This window comes from Crocodylus porosus, unplaced genomic scaffold, assembly GCF_001723895.1.
Source record: "Crocodylus porosus isolate Cpor-Errol unplaced genomic scaffold, CroPor_comp1, whole genome shotgun sequence".
NCBI lineage: Eukaryota > Metazoa > Chordata > Crocodylia > Crocodylidae > Crocodylus > Crocodylus porosus.
In genome coordinates this window covers 4517259-4539599 of record NW_017728918.1, presented here as the reverse complement: position 1 = coordinate 4539599, position 22341 = coordinate 4517259, and the positions used below count along the sequence as shown (strand labels likewise).

Sequence of the window (22341 nt, the reverse complement as noted above, 5' to 3'; positions counted from 1 at the left end):
GAGCAAGTGTGTTTCTAGTGCAGTCCCAAATTGAGATATTCTTGGTTCTTTACTATAAAAGAATTTTATCAAGGACCCAGAAAAAACATAAATATCAGTAAAGTCTGCATGTGATTGGAAGATGGGAGGAGTGATAAATATGAAGAGAACAGGTTCTGGTCACAGTTATCTCAATATAGCCAAATGTAAGGCCATATATTTATGCATAAAGCATATGATCCATTCTTACAGGACAGGGGACTTCATAAGAAACCATGATGGGCTCAGTGTCATGGTACTATGTCAGCAAAACCTGTGCTCCCAGTGTGACAGTGGCCAAAAGGACTCATGCAAACTTTGGGTCTATAAATAGAAGACTATCGTGCAAGAGTTATGAACATTGTTGTCTTTAGAAACCCCTCATCATTAAAGGTGATGGTGCTAGGTGAGGGTGGTTGAGTCAAGGTGTGTGTGCGGATGACTGTACACATACCTTTTGTTACAAAACCTGAAACACCCCTTCCTGTGTGAATTCCTCTGCTGCTGCTGCCTCATCTTTCACTTTCCCTCCTTTTCGCACAAGTGCATGCTGCTGCTGTTCAAAAGTTTATGTAAATCAGCAAAGCCCCAGGATGGTGGTAGCCCCAAATACGGTTTTCTACATCAGCCAGGGTTCTGGCCCAGAATCAGTACGGATGAAAGTGGTTGACACTGTGAGTGCGTCTACCCATTGCCTTACAGTAACATAGCAGCACGCTATGTTGCCGTGCAGCACACTATAGTAACGTAGCAATCACGCAGGTCTACATGTGATCACTAGCTATGGTATAGTGTACCGCTATGGCAGCATAGTGGCAAAATCTAACCATGTGCTGCAGTATGGTGTACATACTGCACCGTGCTTTAATATTTCCAAAAGGAAGTAGTAAAGCACTGAGCCATAGCAATATTACAGTACAGTGATGTGTAGACATGCCCTGTAAGTGGGAGCTTAGGTTCCTACAGATGTTCAAGCCCATGTGGAAATAGGCAGGCATTTTAACAATCACATCCTTGGACTTAGCAGGTTGATTTAGCTAGCTTTAAAATAGCTAGCTTGGGTATTAGAAGCAGTGATAGCCACAGCACAGGTGATCTGAATATTAACCCTGTTCCTTGGGTGGGTTTTAAAATCTGCCTTGAACTCCTTGCTGTCCCATGTAAATTGATATCAGTAGCTGAGCTAGTAGTTAAAGTGCACCTACGCTAGACATACCCTTAGCTCCTAATGGCCAGATTTCAAAGGGATTTAGGTGCCTAAGGATGCTATTAAGTTCCTAATGGGATTTTCAATAGATGCTTTGAAATCAATGGGTTTTAGGTACATGGGGACATTTGAGAATCTCAATAGTTGACTAAGTGTTTGCCCCTAAGTCACTTTGGAAAATGGAATTTAGGATCCTCAGTCAGGTAGGTGTTTTTAAAACACCTATCCTCTTCTGATGAGAAAACAGGCTTGGTTGATAAAGGAAACTGTGTTGACACAACGTAGATTTCTATAACGCATTTTATTTACTACCCCATGAGATTCTGAGGAAAAATCAGCACTATACAATAACAGTGCAGACTCTTTTATTAAAAACAAGCTGATTATTTAAAAAATAATTCTCAGTGGGGAACCATCTCCTCATTAGGAGTCTTCAGTGAGAGAATCTGTTTCCATTCTTAACTGTGTAATTCAGCATTTGTGTCCGTGATCTGGGGGAACAAATCTTTTAAAGTTGGCAGCTTATGCAGAAATCGATGAAATGTAAATGACAACAGGTCAGGTCCATGCAGTGACTTGCTCTGCAAGGTAATTGGGATGTCACTTGATCTACGTGCATTTAATATAGCTATTAAGGAACAATGACTGTAGGTCATATTTAGAGATGGGGGACAATCTTTAGGAAAGCAGTGCCTCAGAAAAGAACTTAGATGTTGGGTAAGAAACCGTCGCGAGCTCATTGTATTATGTGGAGGCTAAGAGAATCAATGTGATCCTTGGGGGTATAAGGGGGAATATAATATAGAAACCACTGTTTGCAGTATTAGAGAGACCATACTTTGAAAGGACATTGATAAATGGGAACGGGCTAATGAAAGAGCTTCAGGAATGAATAAGCGCTTGTATTATAGCAAGGTCTGGTCTAGCTGCCTTGCAGTGATAGACAAAAGAAGCTCAATCTATTTAGCTTAGTAAAGAGGTTAGGAGGTGACTTAATTACAGTATCTAAGTACTAACATGGGAAAGACATTTTTAACAGTAAAGGGCTCTTTAAACTAGCAAGTACAAACTCCCAGAGATCCAATTGCTGGAAGCTCAGGCTAGACAAATGCACAGTAGAAGAGATGGGAGAGTATTTTACAAGCATAATTAACCACTGGAACAATTTAGTGAAGGATGCAGTGAATCCTCCATCACTAGATACAAGCATGTCAAGTTTAGATGTTTCTCAGAAGATAAATTATGCTCAACCCAAAGTTATGGCCGTGTTTTAGGAAGGAACCAAACCATTTGTTGACATGTTATAGCTTGTGTTCTGCTCAGAGTCATACTAGGTGATCATCATGGTCCCTCTAGGTTGAAAATCTGTAGATCTCAGAGCTCTCACCTCAGCATATTCCTTCATAAAAGAATTCAGGCTGAGTTAGATTTCTGTAACAGGGGTTACCACTGCTGCACAGTCCTTTTGCACGCTCCCCCTGGAGCCTGCAGCTTGATACATTACAGCTTCAAACAACTGCAATTGTTTTTTAGAATGATTTGTTCTTTTTACTCCTGTTCCTCCTGTACCTCCAATTGTCTTTTTGTAAAATGAAGTTTGGGTTCTTTATTTTTCAAGGAGAATTGCTCTATGCCCTTTCGGAAAAGCCTCATCCTGCAATGTAAAAAACAGCCTGCTGTTCTGTTGTGCATAAGAGGCCTTTTATGTTTGAATTCATATTAGAAGACATATTGAAAATTGGCCAGCATTTGTTGTGATAGAAAATGCTGAAGTTAGTGTACCTGAGGCATGTCTACACATGCATTAATGCACTTTAGTTAATGCACATTAGAGCTAGTACCTCCATTGTGAGGTACTAGGAAAATTTGCAATAGCCTGTCTTAATGCACATTAATTAAAGAGCATGCTTTTTTAGGGCTCCTATACACATGCAGGAAGCTGGCTCTGATGGCTAGAAATCCAGCGTGTTGGAGCAGGCATGATTAATTGAGTCTGGGCATACACATGCTCCAGCAGACTCTGGTGTCACGTGCATTAGCGTCCCTGCACCAAGAAATGGTGGTGGGGCACTTTGAACTAAAGCTCATTCATCTGGCCCCAGCTGTCTATCCTGCCCAGCTGCAGGGAGGCTGGACCTGATGAGCTCATGAGGTCCCTTCCAACCCCTAACAACTATGAATGTATGATGAGGTTTAGTTCAAAGCACCCCACTGCCTTTTTCAGCATGGGGGTTGCTGCTACATGTGATGCTTGGTTGATTTTAATTAAAAGACTCCCTAATTAAAGCAACCACAGAGCATGTGTAAAAATAACTTCATGACACTTCATGCACATTAGCTTATTTTAATGTGCATTAACTAAATAGCATTTTTTTAGTGATGCTTTAATGTGCATTAAAATAAGCTAATGAAGATTAAAGACTATGTGTAGATGCATCCATTGAGCCCTATCAGACAGCAAAGGTACAAAATTGTACCCTTTTAAATGGCAAAGTTACTAGCACTGTTGTGTTTCATACTGTTATACTGCTCCACATTCAGTTGTGTCAGAACTGGACAAGAGAATGGGCTGATTGAGCTATTTAATTCATTGCTGCCAATATTAGTTGCCTGGGAATACACTATGTAAGGGAAAGATAGATTGCTGTGTAAGGAGGAGCTATCCCTGGGTAATGCAGCACATGGTTTATTTTTAACCGACAATGTTTTAAGCTGCTGCTTGTATACAGAGACAGTGAGCTGTCATATTTTGGGGCAGTTGGAAAAGAAATATTATCCTCAATATGGGTGTTGTGGACTGAAGCAGTAAAGAGGCAAGAAATAATAGTACAAACAAATGGATTGATTGTGGTGTTCTCAGTTACAGGAAGCTATGTAAAGGAGAGCACTGGGACCCAGTAGTGATATTCCAGTGGGGTTTTTTTGTAATCTATAATGATGTGCTTCTGTACATTTTATCATGTCAGCCAAGTATGTGCATTCACACAGAGCTTGCTCATCTGCTAACATCCTGTCCTATCATGTACTGGGCTCAGGGTATAATCTCGAGTGGACTTTTGTTGGTTGTTCCAGAGGCCTGTTCAAGATGTTGAACCCTGTTCAACATCACCAGCTGAAATGTAGTTACAGGGCAGGATCCAGGGGGGTGTACTGGTGCTCTTGCACCAGCCTTTGATTCCTGCTCCACCCAAAGTTAAAAGCAGCATTTCTAGTCAGGCGATGTTGAGAGATTTAATTGACTTCATGGTTCAGTACAGTCTATCTGATTCCTTCTAAACTCTTTATTCCACAGGCGTTAGTGGAATAAACACTTCTTTATAATGGTCTTGATGCTCCACCAATCAAGCTAGCCTTTGTTCTGCAATCCTAGTGTCTGTTCCCTACTCCTGGTAAGGAAGCTCCTAATTCACAGCCCTGCAGATTGTTTTCTTAACTCATTCCAGTGAAGTTATATTTGTTTTTACTTCAATCTTAATAATACAGCCCTAGGCCTCTAGCATATTAGTAAAGCTTCTAGTTTATTTTTAACTGGAGAAAAAATATTTGGGTTTTTTTTATATGTGATGATTCACCTCACCATATGCACCCACTTTTTCAAAATTCTGGATCTGATCATGGTTACATGACAAAGCCGCAGGCCTTGGGCCTTGCTAGTTACTTCATGAGGATGTTTTTAATGATAAACTGGAGGATATGTTTACACATGGTAGGTGAAATTCTGGTTTTATTTAAGTCAATAGTAGTTTTGTTTGCTTGGAGTGCTATCAGAAGGGTTGAGGGAATTTACCATTCCACAGGATCAGATCCTCTGGGCTCAGAGGTCTGATTTAGCCTCACGGCAGGGAATCAGGGAAAGGGAATAAGCACCATTTACACCAACCCTGGCTCAGTGCCCTGTGCCAAGCTGGCTCTAGTAGGCCAATCCTTTGAGGCCACAGGCAAGAGGTCCCACCGACCCCAGCTTTTAGAGGCTAGACCCAGCCTGCAGTACTCTGTTGGGGCAAAGACTTGAGGTACTTGTCCCTGATCCTTATGCGCTTCCTTGTTTCATTTATCAGATCTCCAGTTTTGACTCTTGACTTCTGGCACATCCTGACCCTGGCTTTGGCTCCTAATTCTGACACATCCAGATTCTGCCTTTGGCTCTTGGCTCTGATTTCTGGCAATCCTGACCCTGGTCCTGGCATATCCTGATTTTAGCCTTGACTTCTGATTCCGGTTCCATCTTCTGGCATATCCTGACTCTGGCTTAGACTCCTGATTCCTGGTTGCTGGCATCTCCGAACTCCTTGCTCCCTGAGAATGAAACCCCAGACTTTGCTCATGTGTCAGGCGACCATCCCTGACCACTCATGCCCCAATCCCTGACCGAACTTGCATGTATCGCATCTCAGAACAATGTAGGCCATCACCTAAAGGACCTTCCAGCCTTCCTCTGCTCACTGGGTAGTCAAGAGGCCAGGAGGGGAGCAAGCCAGAGGGCATATGACTAAGTGAGATAGACATTGTCTTAGAAGAGAAGGGCCCTGGGTTCTGGTAACTGCCCTTGAGCCAACTCAAACAAAAGTTATCATACAATTGTCTGGTTTATCCAATGACTATTAAGTGCAAGATGCCAAAAAGCCATGAACCAAATACATGGCTACATGTGGATGTGTACATAACACTTTGATGCATAAAGATAAAATAGGAATTGGCCCTTTCTCTCTCATTCTTTTCTACAGCTATAATATGGGAATAATAGTGCTTTTGTTCTCTCATCTGTGCATTGTCTGTTTTTCATTTATCTCAAACATATGCTCTTTGTGTGAGGGGCAGTTGCTTGCTATGTGTTCACACGATGTCTTGAACAATGGGCCTTGTTTTCAGTTGACGGTCCTATGTATCCCTTTAAAAAATATATGTTAATGATAGTTACTACTCCATGGTGAGGTCTTCTTGAGTTTTCCAGACACAAAAATTATTTCCAAAAACCAGACATCACATTAAATCAACATAGATTTTATTGCCGTGAAATGTTCAATCAAATGTGGTCATTATCTTCATAGACTCATGTAAAACAGACAGGTCATATAGGAAATAGAAATATAAAAGATTATGTTTCTTCACCACTGAATTATAAATTAAATTAAATTAAGTGGAAGGGAAAAGAAAAATCCCCAAACCAATAAATAGGACATTGTTTGTTTGTGACCAAGTGCGCACTCACATTTAAATACAATCACAACAGCTGCTGTACAGAACAGAATTCATCATACAAAATAAATAAAATAAAATAATAATAAAAAAGCATAGCATTAAAAAAGGTCAGATCTCTCAAAATGACCTTGGCCTTGTAAAGGAAAAAGGAATCATCTTCCTCTTCCCCCCCATTCCCTAATCAGCTATATTTTGAGTCTCCACGAATCTGTAATGGGGGCAGAAGGGAAGATAGGGTTATAATTACAGTTCCTGTATAATTATTGTCATTGATTTTTTTTCCCTTGGGTTGCAAGGTTGTATCTTCCATGAAACTTGGTTTTTCCTTGCCCTTTAAAGTAAACAAGCGGAGCAGCAGAGTTACTTCTCTGAAGGGTAAAAGAAAGTCAAATTCTTTTGGAATTCATCACCAGCCCTTTGATTCCTGATTTCTAAGACCAAAAAGAGTCTAATAGGTTAGAAGAAGCTTTCAGGGATGCTGGGCTGTCAGGAAATGGGAAAGCCACCTCCTTAGCTTTTCTACAACAAGTTGAGTCTCAGCTCTGCTAGTGAGTCAATCTGCAAAGGGAGACATGAGCAGGGGGTAGTATATACACCCAGGCCTATGGTTTGAGAGGGCTGTGCATTGTGTCTGCTTGTAGTTAGCAAAAGTTTGAAGGGAGACTTCAGAGAATGAAAGCCTTGTCAACTTGGCGGACTGATCACCACCGCCCAGTGGTAATCAAGAGTTTATCTTGGGGAAGGGGTGCAAAACACCTGATAGGCCAAATTCATCATTCAGGGAATAATGGAGTGACAGCAAGAAGAAGTTACATTCTGATGCTGCTTCTAACTGCTTGCTAGGATGAAGATCAGGTCTCTTACGGTGCTGAATTGTTAGCTGGGGTACAGGTTGTAGCCATGTTGGTTGGTCTAAGGACATAGCCGACAAAGTTCTTTGGGTAAATATGATATTGGATATCATTTATTTTATTAGATAATTTATTTGAGTTGGTCTAATAAAAGATATCAGAATTACCCAAACAATGTTAGCTGGTGAGGTCACAGCCTTTCACGTGCTGGGCTCACCTGACATGATGCGGACCTCTAGGAGCTCTACTAGAGCAGCTTATTTCTTTCCCCCCTTTCTATATCAAAGGTGCATGACACACTCTCCTCTGTGGGCACAATAGCACAAATGGGCTCTGCAGGAGAGCAGTGAGATCTAGAGCAGAGGCTAGAAATGAGGATCGTGGGATCTCATTCCCAGCTCTGCCAAGGATTTACCATTTGACTTTGGGGAAGTTATTTATGGCCAAATTCTGATTCCCTTCCTTCACCATGAATAATAAAGTTAGGACTCCATAAGGGCATGGCTATACATGGAGCGAGCTGTTACTAGACCAGAGCAAGTGTAGCAGTATTTGACCTTTATCGCTCTGTGTCTATGGGATAATTGTATTAATTTACTTAGCACTTTAGGGGGTTTTCAATCCTCATGAAATACAGGATTGTAAATTGATTTGAAATCCTTTGATGGAAGGTACTGTAGAAGGGCCAAAGCTAAGAGTCTTGCTGAAATGTAAAGAAGTCAGTTCAATTACAAGCTCAATTGATCAAAATAGTCACTCCACACTTGAAACACAGGTCTGTTTTTGAGGTTAAATAATATTGGTTCAGTTCTTTTCAGGTTTTTTTCTTTCTTTTTCAAAACTTTCCTGCAGTTTGAGGTGTTTTTCATGGTAGCAAACATGAAATTAGACTGGTGCCCCTCAAAGTGTTTTAACTTTAGCTGAATTGATGGACAACATTAATGGATTAAAATGTCTCTATCATAGGCATCTGCTGTGTTGTGATTAGACTGATTTTCAATGTCATTTTTTCCTATAGGCCCAAAGAAAAGAAAAAGAGGGGGGAATATTTTGAATGTGTATGGAGGGTTGATGAGATTTTGGGCTTGGACTTTCAAAGGAGCCCTAGAAAGATTAGATATGTCTGTCCTAGAGGCAAGCATTTTTCGAGTGATAGCCTTTTTATTAGGCCAACTGTAAGGCTGGGGTAAAATCAGACGTGCTATCACCTGTAAGGCATTCATCATCAGGGTGAAGACCTGATGCCTTGCCATTCAAAAGCTTGTCTAACTTTATGTCAGTCATGCAGCCAGTACAGTAAGAGATATCACCCTAAAAATCCTTGCCCCTGGACCATCACAGCTCCAACATCACTCTAATCCTATCATATGTCTACGCTGACATTTTTTTATTGATCCTGAGGGCACACTTCAATCAGCTTGAACCATATGAACCATCTCTCTCGATCTTTAATTTTCCTTCCTGCCTGCACCACAGCCCTCCACATTGCGCTTCCTGTCCCTCAAACAGAGCCCTTCTAGGAGTTAGTCTGAGAATGACTTGTCTCTCCTTCTGTACTTGGTTGTAATGAAAGGCAAGAGAGATATAGGGGTAGTGGCAGAGAAGATCCGGAAATCAGGAGCAGGAAGCTGTGGGATGGCTACAGGCTGACTTCGTGCACTTGCAGCCTGCGGTGTCCGGGTGGATTTCAAATGCACTGCCAGCACGGCCAGGCCAGCTGGCATGTTTCACCATGTACCATGAAGGTCTACAGAGCTTCAAGGTTGTGTTGGAGTCCTACTGAGTGTTGAACATTGAGGTCTCCCCTGTTGGTGGTCAGTGGGGATGGGCTTTAGAGCAACCTCAAAGTCAATTCAAATAGTAGTATAGGCATAACCTTAGGGGATCAAATCCCAGTGAAATCCAAAGGAATCTTGGAGCCTAATTCTTTTAACTTCCTTGAAAATGCCAATTACCTTAAAATAACTTAAAAATACTTCCCCTCCAAAATTAGTATACAAATTTCAGCTGCCCTCCTTGGCAGCATTTGCAAGTGTTTCGTGTTCAAATGTATCATGGGAGTAGGGAAAAGAAGCAAAAGTGTGATTTCAGATATAAGGGCCCAGTCCAAAAACAATCAGGGGAAGGAATCCTATTGACTTCAGTAGCTTTGGATCAGGCTTTCTGTAATTTCCTCCTATTAATTTGTAGAGCACATAGGCATAAACTCCAAGTGCTGAGACTTAAGAAACACCCATTTTCTATGAATGCTAAATAGGTGGAAGTGGAGCTCAAGATAAAAAAAAGAAACATGCTGCATGAATAGCAGGGCCTTGAAGTGGCTGATTTCCAACAGAAAATATTGAATAGTAAACAAAAATGAAGCATTGCAAAGGCTGTGGGATGCATAATGAATACCTTAATAATATTTCAAGCAATGCTGCAGAAGGGCAATTTCCTGGTTAAGGTATTTGCTCCATCATAACCAAATGCTAAAAACTTGATAGAATCCATTAACACAGTTCAAGCCTTTGGCCTACGTGACTGATATATTTCAAAAGCGGGAATGTCAATTTAAAACATGGAGAAGCATTGAGAAAAATATCTGTGGAGTTCCCCGCTTCCATTTTACCAAACCAGCTATACAACCAGTCCAGATTTTTCAGAATATGAAATTCTATATCTATAATCTAAATTTTGTATTTTGAAAAATGTTGACGGTTGTGTAGCTGGTTTCATAAAATGGAAGAGATATATATCCAAAAGACTTTTTAGAACATGGTCTTCTTTTACAGTTTTTCTCCTCTTGGTTCTGATTTTGGCCCACTCAGGTTCTTGAACTGAAGGAATTTAAATGGACTTTCATTATACTTTCATAATATGGTTGATCTGGAGACATTTTAAAAGGAAATTAGTATTAATGAGAACAATTCATCTTAGACCCATGGTGGGTCTAAACCTGAGAAATGCTGTGAACTACTAACACCCAGCAGTCTTTGGGAGTTGGATTGTACTCAGGGTATTCAGCAGTTCTCAAGATTTTGGGTTTTTTTTTCTTATTTCCCCTGGACTGGCCAATGAAAATAGGTGAATGAGTTCCTCTTTTCGTTATGGTGAGTGGCTAGTCCCTTTCAAGTTCAAATCTCTGCAGAATGGTGGAGTATTCAAGTTGCCAGGGCTACCGTCATCATTTGCAATTGTTCCCACTTGAAAAAAAAAAATTATGGCCATTTTTATCTGATCTTGAATTTTCTTAAAAGAAACCTTATTCCAATGAGAACTAAATATAGGGCTAGACTGGCCTTGGTAGTTTCCCTTTAACAAGCAGGTAAGTTTTGTAAACCTCAGTCAAATCTCTCAATCAATATATATACACGGTGCTGGAACCTGTCTCTAGTGAAGTCAATGGCATAGCTCCTGATGACTTCAGGGGGAGGGGGAGCAAATCAGGCGACAATGCCCAGCCGTGCTTTTTGAAAACCAATCTGATCTCTTTTGTGCTGCCTATTTGCAGCCAATATGCTAGTGCCACAGTATTCTGCCCTTCCGAATGAAGAGACACAAGGGAAACAGCCAAAGAAACGGTGAGCTAATAAAGTAAAAATCCTGGGGCAGAAAGATGGAATTAACTGCAAGCAGTGGAATTGGACTGGACAAACCTTGTTTTGAAGCAAGCAGAACATGTCGAATGTTTGATGCTGTGTGTAGCTGGGGGTCAATTAATACCTTCGAAATAGGGGAGAAGGGCCATTAACCCCCCGGCTGCCTTGGACTGGACCAGTCTATCCTAGGTGTCATATCAATTTTGAATTTTTTTTCTTAAGACCCTTTTTTGGAACCTCTGCATCCCAGCATTATTGCAAGCGGGAAGTCAGCTGTAGCAGTGAGCCATAGAAAGAAAGAAAGCATCGTGAAATAAAGGCAAACCAAAAGGCCTCTCTGCCCGCCTGCAGGCCCAGATTGGATTCAGCTGTCAGGAGGAGGGGCTAAAAAGATGCAAGCCCCTCCTATTGTTGAATCTAACCTCTCGTTCTTAGTGTGGAGGATGTTCCTGGAACCCTCAAGACCTTTTCATTTCCATCTGTGATCTCCTTCCCTTGAGAGACACTTCTTGAATGGTGGGGACAGGGCCCTGATGGGCTTCGGCATTATTTCAACACTAGTTTACCAATACATGCCCAAACTGGGAGAGGCTGCCCCAGCACTGAATGGTTCATCATTTCCAGGACACAGAGGTTCATCTCTTTCCAAGTTCCAGCATTGTCCCCTGATGCTCAGTCTGGGGGGTCGAAGTAGGCACTCCTTCCAGTTTTCTCCATCACATGGGCGAAGTCATCGTGACAGATCTGTGTACCCCATGGCTGGTGTGCTTTCCAGATCCCTACCTATGTTGCCAGATAAGAAAGTGCTTTGAGTTAGCCTGTGACAAACCACACGCACGCCGCCTCAGCCAGGTCCAGAAGTGCTTATAGAAAATGGTGCTAGTGTATCATTCGGAGCGATCAAATACTACGTGCACAAAAAAAACAAAAAAAGGAGTTTAGAGCAACATCAATAAAAAAAGTGACAATTTCATCACACAATTACTGTACACTGCTGTTCTAAGAGTTGAGTATTTCTCTCTCTCTCTCTCTCTTTCACTCTTGTGTTTAATCTTTTTTTTCCCCTCTTTTGGATTTGGTCCACTGGAGATAAATCACCCTCAATGATATATATATTTAAAAAAAATATCAGCAGCAAGACTCTCTTGAAATAGATTCTGTTTGATGTAGCTAGTCTGTCTTTTCTGTTTTGCCCTCTTTCACAGCAGCCTCTGAAGTTTTCCGCAGGGGGGCTTTCTCCGCGTTGGCATGTCCTTGGCCAGATTCAGCAGCTCCGCCGTTTTTGTGCGCTGTGTGTTTTTCCAAGTAGTTCAGCATTTCACTGAGAACAGTTTGGAAAGTGCTGAGGGCAGCACATATTGCAGGCGTTCCAAAACCGTGAGTGATCAAGCTAGAAATGGGAGAGAGATACAGAAAGAGACAAATATTGAAGAGTTTACACAGATTATGGTACAGTGAAATTCAAGACTTTTTAAAATATTTATTGCCTTGGAGGAAAAAGAAAAAACAGCTTAGATGCAATTTCAAAGGCTAGTTTGGCAGTAGGAATACCAGGTTTGAAACACCCAGGGCGTATCACCATTGACTGTAATGGAGCCATGGCCACTTACACCACCTCAGAATCTGTCCTGTTACTGTATTTGAATCCCAACTACATTGATTTTATCCTGCTTAGGTAGATTAAATGCATTCCGCACAGTTTATTGAACCTTTCATATGAAACTTAAAAAAACCAGGGGTCTGGTTACCGAGCACAGATGTTATAGGCAATGTTCACCGATGCAAATGTGTGTCTTACTGTTGTAAGACAGAAGGTTTTGTGTTCCTGCTCTGTGGCTGCATTTAGATAGTGCTGCATAAATATAAAGTGTTTGGAGACTGAGGGGGATGTATACCTCTAGGGTCAGAGTCTGTTCCACGTATTCAATGAGGAAGGGATCTAAGCCCTTAGGGGCCCAAGTGTGATTCTAGTCCAGCACAAGTCTCTAAAAAATGTTAATACAAAAGGTAGATTAGCAGACCATCCTCCTTTTCTCTTCTCTTTTTGTGTCTCAACTTCAAGGTCAAGATGACGTGCCAAGAGTAGATGGACTAATAATGGATTTTCAAGGACTCAAGCTGAGTAGACTAGAATTGCACCTAAATCCACTACGTGTTAACACCTGCAGTGGAATCTGGCACTGTCTGCATCATGCCCAATGGCAGACACGCACAAGCCAGTGATTACATTTGTAGGAAGCGAATACTAGAGCTGGTCAGGAATTTTTTGACTAAAAATACTTTTGTTGGAAAATTCTGATTTGTGAAAGCCATATCTGTTTGCAGGAAAAGATCAGTTCCAACAAATGTCCTGTCTGAGGGGTGAGGGGGGGAAGGAATCCTTAATCAAAAAAGAAAAAGCGTGTGTGGGGGGTAGTGCTCATGTTGGATTTGTCAAAACCTTTCCTTTTGACATTTTCAACATCAAAAAGTTCTATATTTCAGCTGGCAATGGTTTTTTTTTGTTTTTTTTTAAACCCAAACAAAAGATCAAATAATAATTGAAAAGGTCAACATTGACATGAATTATTTTGAAATGACACAAGGAAAATGTTTCAGTTGACCCCAGTCACACTGAGATTCAGAAGCCATGTTTGAAAGCTTTAAACTTTCCATCTTGATTCGGAACGGGGGACGGCGGGGGGATGAAATCTCAAACTGGGCAGTACAAAGAAAACCATTTCTATTCAGCTTGAATAGTGCCTCCTGCTCAGCAGTGACCTCTCTGGTTGTCTCGGGATCTGCATAGAGAACCTTCCCAGCAGATATCATTAGTTTAACCTAGCCCTGGCAGACAATTTTTATGACAAAGAGTTTTTGCAATGCTCATGTGAGATCTATGTTTTTATCCCCGCTTATCCAGTGATGTAAAGAGAGCATAAGTATTTATGTCCCTTACTTCTTATCAGTAGCTTTTCCCCCCCTTAATTCTGGTGAATATTTTTTGCAAGTTCTTTATATTTCAAAGCTCTGGAAAGTTTAGATCTCCCTTTCTTGTTCTGATGAGAAGAGAAAGGATGATTTTACAATGGAAGCAAAAGCCTAAGAGACAGACTTAGGGTGAACACTTCATGCGCGATTCCATAAAAACCAAACGTAGCAGCTGATTTTCAGAGCTGCTTAAGTCCTGCTGAGTTCAACATAATCTCAGGACACTCTCCACCTGTGAATCAAATCAGTTTTTAGTTAGCCACCTAAATATGGATACAACACTTGAATTTATACTACCTGAATTTGAATCTTTTGGCCTTGGATATTCTCAACTACCCTAGAGACTTCCTCGAGCAACTTTATACAAGTCATTTCACTGGGTAATACTACCTCCCTGGGTATGGCAAAGCTAAATGAATTGATTTTTGCGCTGTGTGTTGGGAAATTCAGAGGAAAGGAGATACCCATCAACACTTTACCATCATTATGCTTTAGCATGCCCACTGCACCTTCCTGCCTGCAATCATGCCGTGTGCTATGATGCAAGTGTGTCTGTTCATGTTTTAATGATGTCCTTACTTAAAAGCAAAAAGATCCAAGTGTGCCTGAAGGCTTGGACTCTGGTTTGGCAGCTACCTCAAGGACTTTTGCATACCTCAGGCTGGTGGAGCTCTGTCACATTGCCACAGAAACATACTTAGGCTCCACAGGGGAGGAGGCTACCATCTGCAGCAATTTTTTAACACCCTAATTTAAAAAAAAAAAAAAAAAAAGCATGTGCCCCATTACCTGACTTCTGGGAATGTTAAGATCTCTAAAACCCAGAAGGCTCTGCCCAGACTTCACAACATGCTGCGGATGCCTGACAGCAACCAAAGACAAGTCCCAACAATGACAGAGAGAAGTAACACAGAGCTTGCTCTTCTTATTTATGAGTAGAATGGATGGTTTCATTTATTGCAGGGGTAACCTCTTCGTATTTTTATTTTGCAGTCAACTAGAAGATTGTTCATGGATATCAGATTCTGGTGCCTTTCCTCATGCTGAGTATAACAAAGAAGCTGTTGTGTGGCATGATGTCACTGTGTAGAAGTACAGGTATTAGAATCCAGCCCTTCCATGCTAGAAGGATAGAGCTTATAAAGGAATAGACACAGGACACATACAAACTTTAGATTTTACTCCAAAGTAAAATTAGACCAGTGTGTGGACATGGCAGCAGTTTTCAAAGGTTGGAAAGGGTCTCATAAACCAGAAAGGGAGGCGGGGAGGGAAATACTAGGGAAAAGTAGGACAATGAAACAGGCTTCTCAGGCAACTTTTGGAATCTCATGCACTGAGGGTGTCCAAAAGGAGGTTAGACAGGTATTTTTTAGGTTGTTTTAGGAAAAATACATCCTGCATTTGTGCAGGGAGTTGGACTAGGTGAACCATGAAGTCCCTTTCAATCCTATGATTTTATGAAAACAGGCTCAATGTGGATAGGCTAGTTGATCCCCCACCTGGGCAGGTGAATTTGCAGTCACAAGTCAGGAAATCTATAAGTATGGGTATAATAGGGCAGTGAGAAATGTGTTGAGTTTCAAAACATACCTCACTGATTTATTCTAACCTCCAAGAGAAGGAAGTCACTTTCACCCTGCTCCAAATCTCTGTGCCTCTGGTTTCTGGGATGTCACTTTCACATCCTCTTGTCAATATCATGCCAAGCATCAACGGGAAACCGACAACCTCAATCACTGAAGTTTTCAAGTGAGAAAAAGGCCTGCTAAAAACATGCCAGTACCTTGTGTCCTCTGGATTGTTAGGCAGAAACAATATCCTTCTCATTTTGCCAATTATTTCTATTAAAAGGGTATACGGCTTGGAAACGATAACTGCATTTATGATATTATTTAATTTTTTTCTTTCTGCTGTTGTCTGTTCCAACTTTTGCCACAAATGTCACTTGCAAGAAAGTAATGTTTTCTTGCCACCCTGCCTTATTTTGTGGCCAAGTGGCTGTTTTAGAAGTGGCTTTCTGATTGGTGGCCCCGATTTAAGTATTTTCATTAAAAATGTTTTTATGTAAATTTAATGGAAATTTAACATTGCAGATGAAGGCAGATACAATAAATCCATTTTCCATTATCCCCATAATTTAAGGGCATTGGTTTTCTATGTATGATGAGTCATGGCACTGAAATAGCTGAGCATCTTATAGATATTAACAAATTCATCCCTACAAAACTGTATAAAACTCTTCATCAGATGAAGAGTTTAACATGGCAGATGAAGGCAGGTACAAAACCAGTGCCTGTTCCCAGGGCTACTTAGGCTTTGTTCATTGGACAGACATTGACTAAAATGCCAGAATAATTATGAAAGTGCAGTTCAGAACACAATACTACTCCCTGGCAGGCTGATGAAGTTAACCCCAATTTACAAAGAGGGAAACTGAAGCACAGAGGTTAAATGCTGGGCCCAGGGTGCATATCCTGACAAGTGTGCATATGCAGTCTGAGGTGCTGCAAACTGCACGTGACACATGCACCCCTGTTTGCCACGCTGCTGATTTGCAGAGCAGGAGTTTTTTCACATGGGGAGATCCCAGTGTCAAAAAAACCCCACAGCTAAAAAAAAGTGGTGCAGCACAGACGGCAGCAGCATGTGCCACCAGAAATAGAGCCTGGCTAGCCAGAACGGCACTCTAGCAGCTGGCTAGGCTCTGTGTGACCGACTTGGTACCGCTACTGTGCTGGAAGACCCCTCAGGATCCCAGGTAAGGCTGCAGAGGCCAGCACAGGTGCTGGCCCCAGACTCCCCTCCCTAACCCAGGTCTATTTGTCATGCACCAGAGCACACGTGCAGCAGTGTGCCTGGGGACAAAAAGTAATTTGTCCCACTAGAAATTAGCACCCCTGCATGTACACACTCAACAGGATGCACCCCGGGGAGTCTGTGGCTGTGCCCCAATCTCCTGGGTACAGGCTCAGCGAATCTACTCCCAGGTATTCATATATGTTCTGAAATGTACCTCCTGGTTTTACAGTATGGCTAAGTAACTCATTGTGGGTGCTTGCAGATGTAAACCCCATCCTGCCAAAAAAAATGGTGTTTTGTTTTAAACTCGGTGCATTTCTGCACTGAACCCCAGGCATGCCGAGAAGAGATAGCATGTCACTTCAATCTGGCTCTGTAGCATCTGTAAAGGTTGGGTGCTTCAATGAGGCTTTTTTGGCACTTTTATCTAATAGCCAGTTGAATCAGCTTTAGCTAAAACCACCAGAAAGCCTTGGTGAAGCACCTGATCTTTACAGGTGCTTTAGAGCTGGGATGAAGTAATATGCTGCTTCTTTCTGTAAAGTGGGAGGAGGGCGGGGGGGAGGGAACATTGTTTTTTTTAAATGTCTGAAAGCAGCCTTCCTTTTATTTTATTTTATTTTATTGCAGTTCCAAAAAATATTTAAAAATTAAATTATTTGCGTCAACCTGAAACTTTCTAAACAATTTTGGTGGATCAAAACATCAAAGAACTTTCTATTTCTAACGAAACAATTTTCTCTTTCTTCACCCCATTCAAACATTTTAAAGTTTCTAAAAAACTATTTTTACTCAAAATGAAGGAAAATTCAAAACAAATAGCAATTAAGATTAGAACACCGCCCCCCCCGCCCACATAACCCAAATAACAGGCAAGATGAATCCAGACTTCATCCTGCCAGGGAGCATTATTATATTCTGAACTGTGCTTTCATGATTACTTTGACATTTTAGCCCAATTAACAAAGACTAAGTAGCCCAGGGAACAGGCACTGTAACCAAAGGCTCCCACTGACAGTATGTACAGACGTGCTCCATGCACATTGTTTACAGTGCTGCAATTTAGAGCACTTTTTTTTATAGCACTATAAAGTTACAGAGCTCTTATACATGACAGAAGTTCAGTGTTTGGTGGGGCAGGATTTTGGGGGGGGAGCGGAGGGGGTGGAAAGGTCCTCTGAGCCCCCCGCACTTTCCAGGCTAGAAGACAGGGGGCACTCCACAGCCTCCTGGGACTTCTTCACTGCTCAGAAATGTGGCCAGTGTACAGAAGTTATTTAAAGCGCTGTAGGTGGCTAAAGTGCTGTAAAACACAGAGCTTCAAATTTCATACCTCACTTAACAGGGTTTAATTTAAAGGACCGTACCCTTTTTTAAGTGCTATAAAGCTGTGCACTTCTGTTAAGTCACAGCAATAAAGTGTTTTAAATGGTGAAAAAAAGCATCTTCTGTAAACTTCCTGAATGCTTTAACCCCTGGGCTACCAAGTCATGTTCCCTTTAAGCTGTTCTCCTGAGCCCATAAACCTTGCACTCTTGCCTGCTAAGTGGTCCAGCAAGAGGAGTAGGGGGTGCTTCTTCCTTTCCCCTCCTTCTCCTATGGCTTCTGCCTATTCTACATGCTGGTTAGGGATATCTATGAGGAAGTGAGAGATGTGGGTTTGCATCCTCTTAGGCTGAGTTGGGTTAAGAAAGCATTGGGTTAAATGCTCTACTTACATAGCTATCGAGCAAAAGGTATGCAGCAGCACCCCCTCCAGTAGTCAGCTAAGTGCTCACTCTCAGAAGAAACACTTGGCTGCTTGGATCTCAAGTGAATGGAGGTGCTTACCATGCAGCCTGGGGCTATTTCTACAAGCCTGCACGTTCTCTGAAACACACTTTGGAGGTGTCCAACTCTCCCCATTCCCTGTAAAGGTTCTCCAGTGATTGTGGAGAGGCACTGAAGTGCCTAATTGTGTTACTGGAGTTGTCATCCTGGTGACAGAGGCCTAATTCTGATATATTCCAATACTTAAGTACAGGCATCTAGGTGCCCAACCTAGGTCTGGACCTAAGTGACTTCTTCAAGGTTTCAGATGCTACGGTGGAATTCAAGTGTCCAGAAATTAGGCAGCGCACCACTCAATGGATCCTTGTTGGAAATCTCTGGATTTATCCTGCAAAGATGTGTAGGTTTTTGCATACCTACCAGTGCGAATATTAAATGGCACCTCAAGGTAACCCTACAAGGTATCCCTAAAAGGATCTTATAATGCCCTGGTTGAAAATCACTGACATGGACTAACCAACAGAAGGAACGGTCTAGGTGACATATTTATGGCCTCACAATGTACCAAAAAAGTGAATTAGGGGTTTAATCTTAGATCCACTAAAGTCAATGGGAGCGTTCTCATTGACTTCAGTGAAGCAGGGTTTTCCTTTATTTAGATGAAAAAAAAATCCTTCAGTTAAAATATATTAAAGGACCACTCTTGCATTTCTCTCTCTTTCTGCATCTGTCTGTCTGTCTCTCACGCACAGAGCTCCCACTGAGTTCAATAGGTATTTTGAGTCATCAAGGAATGTAAGACAAATCTATTTTTAAAAATATACTGCATGATTTTTATCTTGCCAGTGCCTGCCTGTCTGCCTGCTTTCCTGTCTTTCCTCATGCGAACAGTATTTTGAAAGCTGCTGTCACTATGTTATCTGGGCTCTAAATTACAAATTGGAAATGCTGAAAGTTTGCTAGGCTGCTATTACCCCATATATTTCTTTAATCTGAGATAAAACATTGGCTTTCACTTTGCTTTCTTTCCTTATGTGCAAAACCAGAATGTGCAGTAGAATGCTCACCTACTGGCTGACATTGTGGAAACCTTTTAGGAACATTTCCTTTCTGCTAATATAATGCTGTTCTTTCTTCTAATTATTTCCATTTTAGTGAAAATGCACATAGTTATGTTGGACTAACAGAGGGCACCTGCAGCAGGTCCAATGGGATAAATCCTGGGCAAGTGTAATTAGGATACATTCTCAGCAGAGCTTGAACATAGGACCTTTGGGTCCTAAGTCTCTACTGCTGCAGCTAAATGGCATGCTCTTTATTACACTGGCAAAGAACAGGAGTGTCAAACAAATCACTGGCCCATTGAGTCATGCAGGAATGAAATCAGGAAGGCCAAAGTGCAATTGGAGTTGCAGCTAGCAAGGGATGTGCAAGGTAAGAAGAAGGGTTTCTGCAAGTATGTGAGCAACAAGAGGAAGATCAGAGAAAGTGTGAGCCCCTTACTGAATAGGGGAGGCAACCTAGTGACAGATGATGTGCAAAAGGCTGAAGTGCTCAATGGCCTTTTTTTACATTGGTCTTTACAGGCAAAGTCAGCTCCCAGACTACTGCACTGAGCAGCACGGTTTTGGGAGGTGAGCAGCCAACAGTGGTGAACAAATGGGTTAGGGACTATTCAGAAAATTTGGATGTGTACAAGTCCATGGGGACAGATGAGATGCACCCAAGTGTACTGAGGGAGTTGACCAATGTGTTTGTAAAGGCACAGGAAAGTATCTTTGCAAACTCATGGCGATTGGGAAAGGTCATGGATGATTGGAAAAGGGCAAATAAAGTGCCCACTTTTAAGAGAGGGAAGAAGAAGGATCCAGGAAACTACAGACTAGTCACCCTCACCTCAATCCCTGGAAAAATCATGGATCAGGTCCTCAAGTAATCCATTTCTAAGCACTTGGAGGAGGAGAAGGTGATTAGGAACAGTCATCATGGATTCACTAGGGGCAAGACATGTCTGACCAACCTGATTGCCTTCTACAATGAATTGACTGGCTCTGTGGATGTGGGGAGACCAGTGGATGAGATATACCTTGACTTTGGCAAGGCTTTTGGTATGGTCTCCCACAGCATTCTGGCAAGCAAGCTAAGGGAGTCTGGATTGGATGAATGGACTGTAAAGTGGATAGAAAAATGGCTGGATTGTCAGGCTTAAAGGGTAGTAATCAATGGCTTCATGTCTAGTTGGCAGCCAGGATCAAGTGGAGTGCCCCAGGGGTCGGCCCTGGGGCTGGTTTTGTTCAATGTCTTCATCAACAACCTGGAAGATGGCACAGAGTGCACTCTCAGCAAGTTTGCAGATGACACTAAGCTGGGGGAGTGGTTGATAGTCTGAAGGGGAGGGCTGGGATTCAGAGAGGTATACACAAATTGGAGGATTGGACCAAAAGAAATCTCATGGGGCGTGCCCAAATGTGCACTCACATACCTTTTCCTGGGGACAAATAGCAATGGCACATATTTGTGCTGCTGCTTGTTGCCCTCAGGGAATGCCCCTGAATGTGTGCTCTGGTACGGGGCAAATTGCCCTGGGTGGGGTAGGTGAGGCTGGACCTAGCAGCCCTACCTGGGGCCACTGGGGCCTCCTGGGTCTGCAGCAGTGATGATCCAGGTGTGGAGAGCCTGGTCAGTAGTCAGAGTGTGGATCTGGCCAGCCAGGTTCTGGTTTCAGGCAGTGCATGCGGCTGCCATATGTGCCATGCAGCTATTTTTCTGTACACAGTTTTTTGATATTGGGCTTTCCCGGTATCTAAATTTGGCTCCGTGAAGCAAATATGCAGTGTAGAGAACCAAATAGCATGCACAGAGTGCATTTTTGGTGCTTGAAAAGCCTTTGAGGCACTGCAAAGTGCACATGAGCACTCATGTGGACATGCCCATGAGGTTCAATAAGGACAAGTGCAAAGTCCTTCAATTAGGATGGAATAATCCCATGAGCTGATACAGGCTGCAGACTGACAGGCTAAGCAGCAGCTCTGCAGAAAAGGACCTGGGGGTTACAATGGACAATACGCTGAATATGAGCCAATGATGTGCCCTTGTTGCCAAGAAGGATAACAGCATACTGGGCTGCATTGGTAAGAGTGTTGCTAGCAAACTGAGGGAAGTGATTCTTCCCTGCTATTTAAACTCGAAAGCTTGCTTAAAAATTTTTTTCCAACTATTTAAGTTGGCCTAATAAAAGATATCAGAGTCACCCAAAGAACCTTGTATTTCTATTCCCCTCTATTCTGAAGTAGTGAGCCCACATCTGGAGTACTGTGTTCAGTTTTCAGCCCCCCCCCCACACACACACACACGCTACAGAAAGGATGTGGACCAACTGGTGAGAGTCCAGCAGAGGGCAATGAAAATGGTTTGGGGACTGGGACACATGGCTTCAGAGGAAAGGCTGAGGGAACTAGGCTTATTTAGTCTGGAGAAGAGAAAACTCAGGGGGGGATTTAATAGCAACCTTCAACTACTGGAAGGGTGTTTTACAAGGAAGATGAAGATAGACTATTCTCAGAGGTGTCAGATGACAGAACAAGGATTAATGGTTTCATGTTGCAGCAAGAGAGGTTTAGATCAGTTATTAGGGAAAACTTTCTCACTAGGAGGGTAGTAAAGCACTAGAATAGATGACCGAGAGAGGTTGTGGAATTGCCATTCTTGGAGGGTTTTATGACCCAGCTAGACAAAGCCTTGGCTGGGATGATCTCACTGGGGATGGTCCTGCTTTGAGCAGGGGGTTGGACTAGATGTGCCCTCCTGAGGTCTCTTCTAACTCTAATTTTCTATGATTGTAGTTTGGCTTGTGGGCCCCTAAAAGGGCTAAAAATTCAAGGGTTGGGTAAGCTGGGATGGGGTCCACCGTCAGCATTTGGAGCATGGAGCCTCGCTGGGGTTG

The 22341-nt window shown here is 42.3% G+C and overlaps 1 protein-coding gene across 1 annotated transcript in view; it reads right to left on the bottom strand.

Annotated features, from left to right (window-relative positions):
* Positions 1-10675: 10675 nt before the first annotated feature.
* Positions 10676-22341, bottom strand: part of TFAP2D (transcription factor AP-2 delta) — a 53972-nt gene continuing 42306 nt past the window's right edge. Inside the window, exon 8 of the mRNA XM_019537155.1 lies at positions 10676-12246. Coding sequence (XP_019392700.1) covers positions 12027-12246 — 220 coding nt within the window. The 3' untranslated portion in view covers positions 10676-12026. The remainder of the gene's footprint in view (positions 12247-22341) is intronic.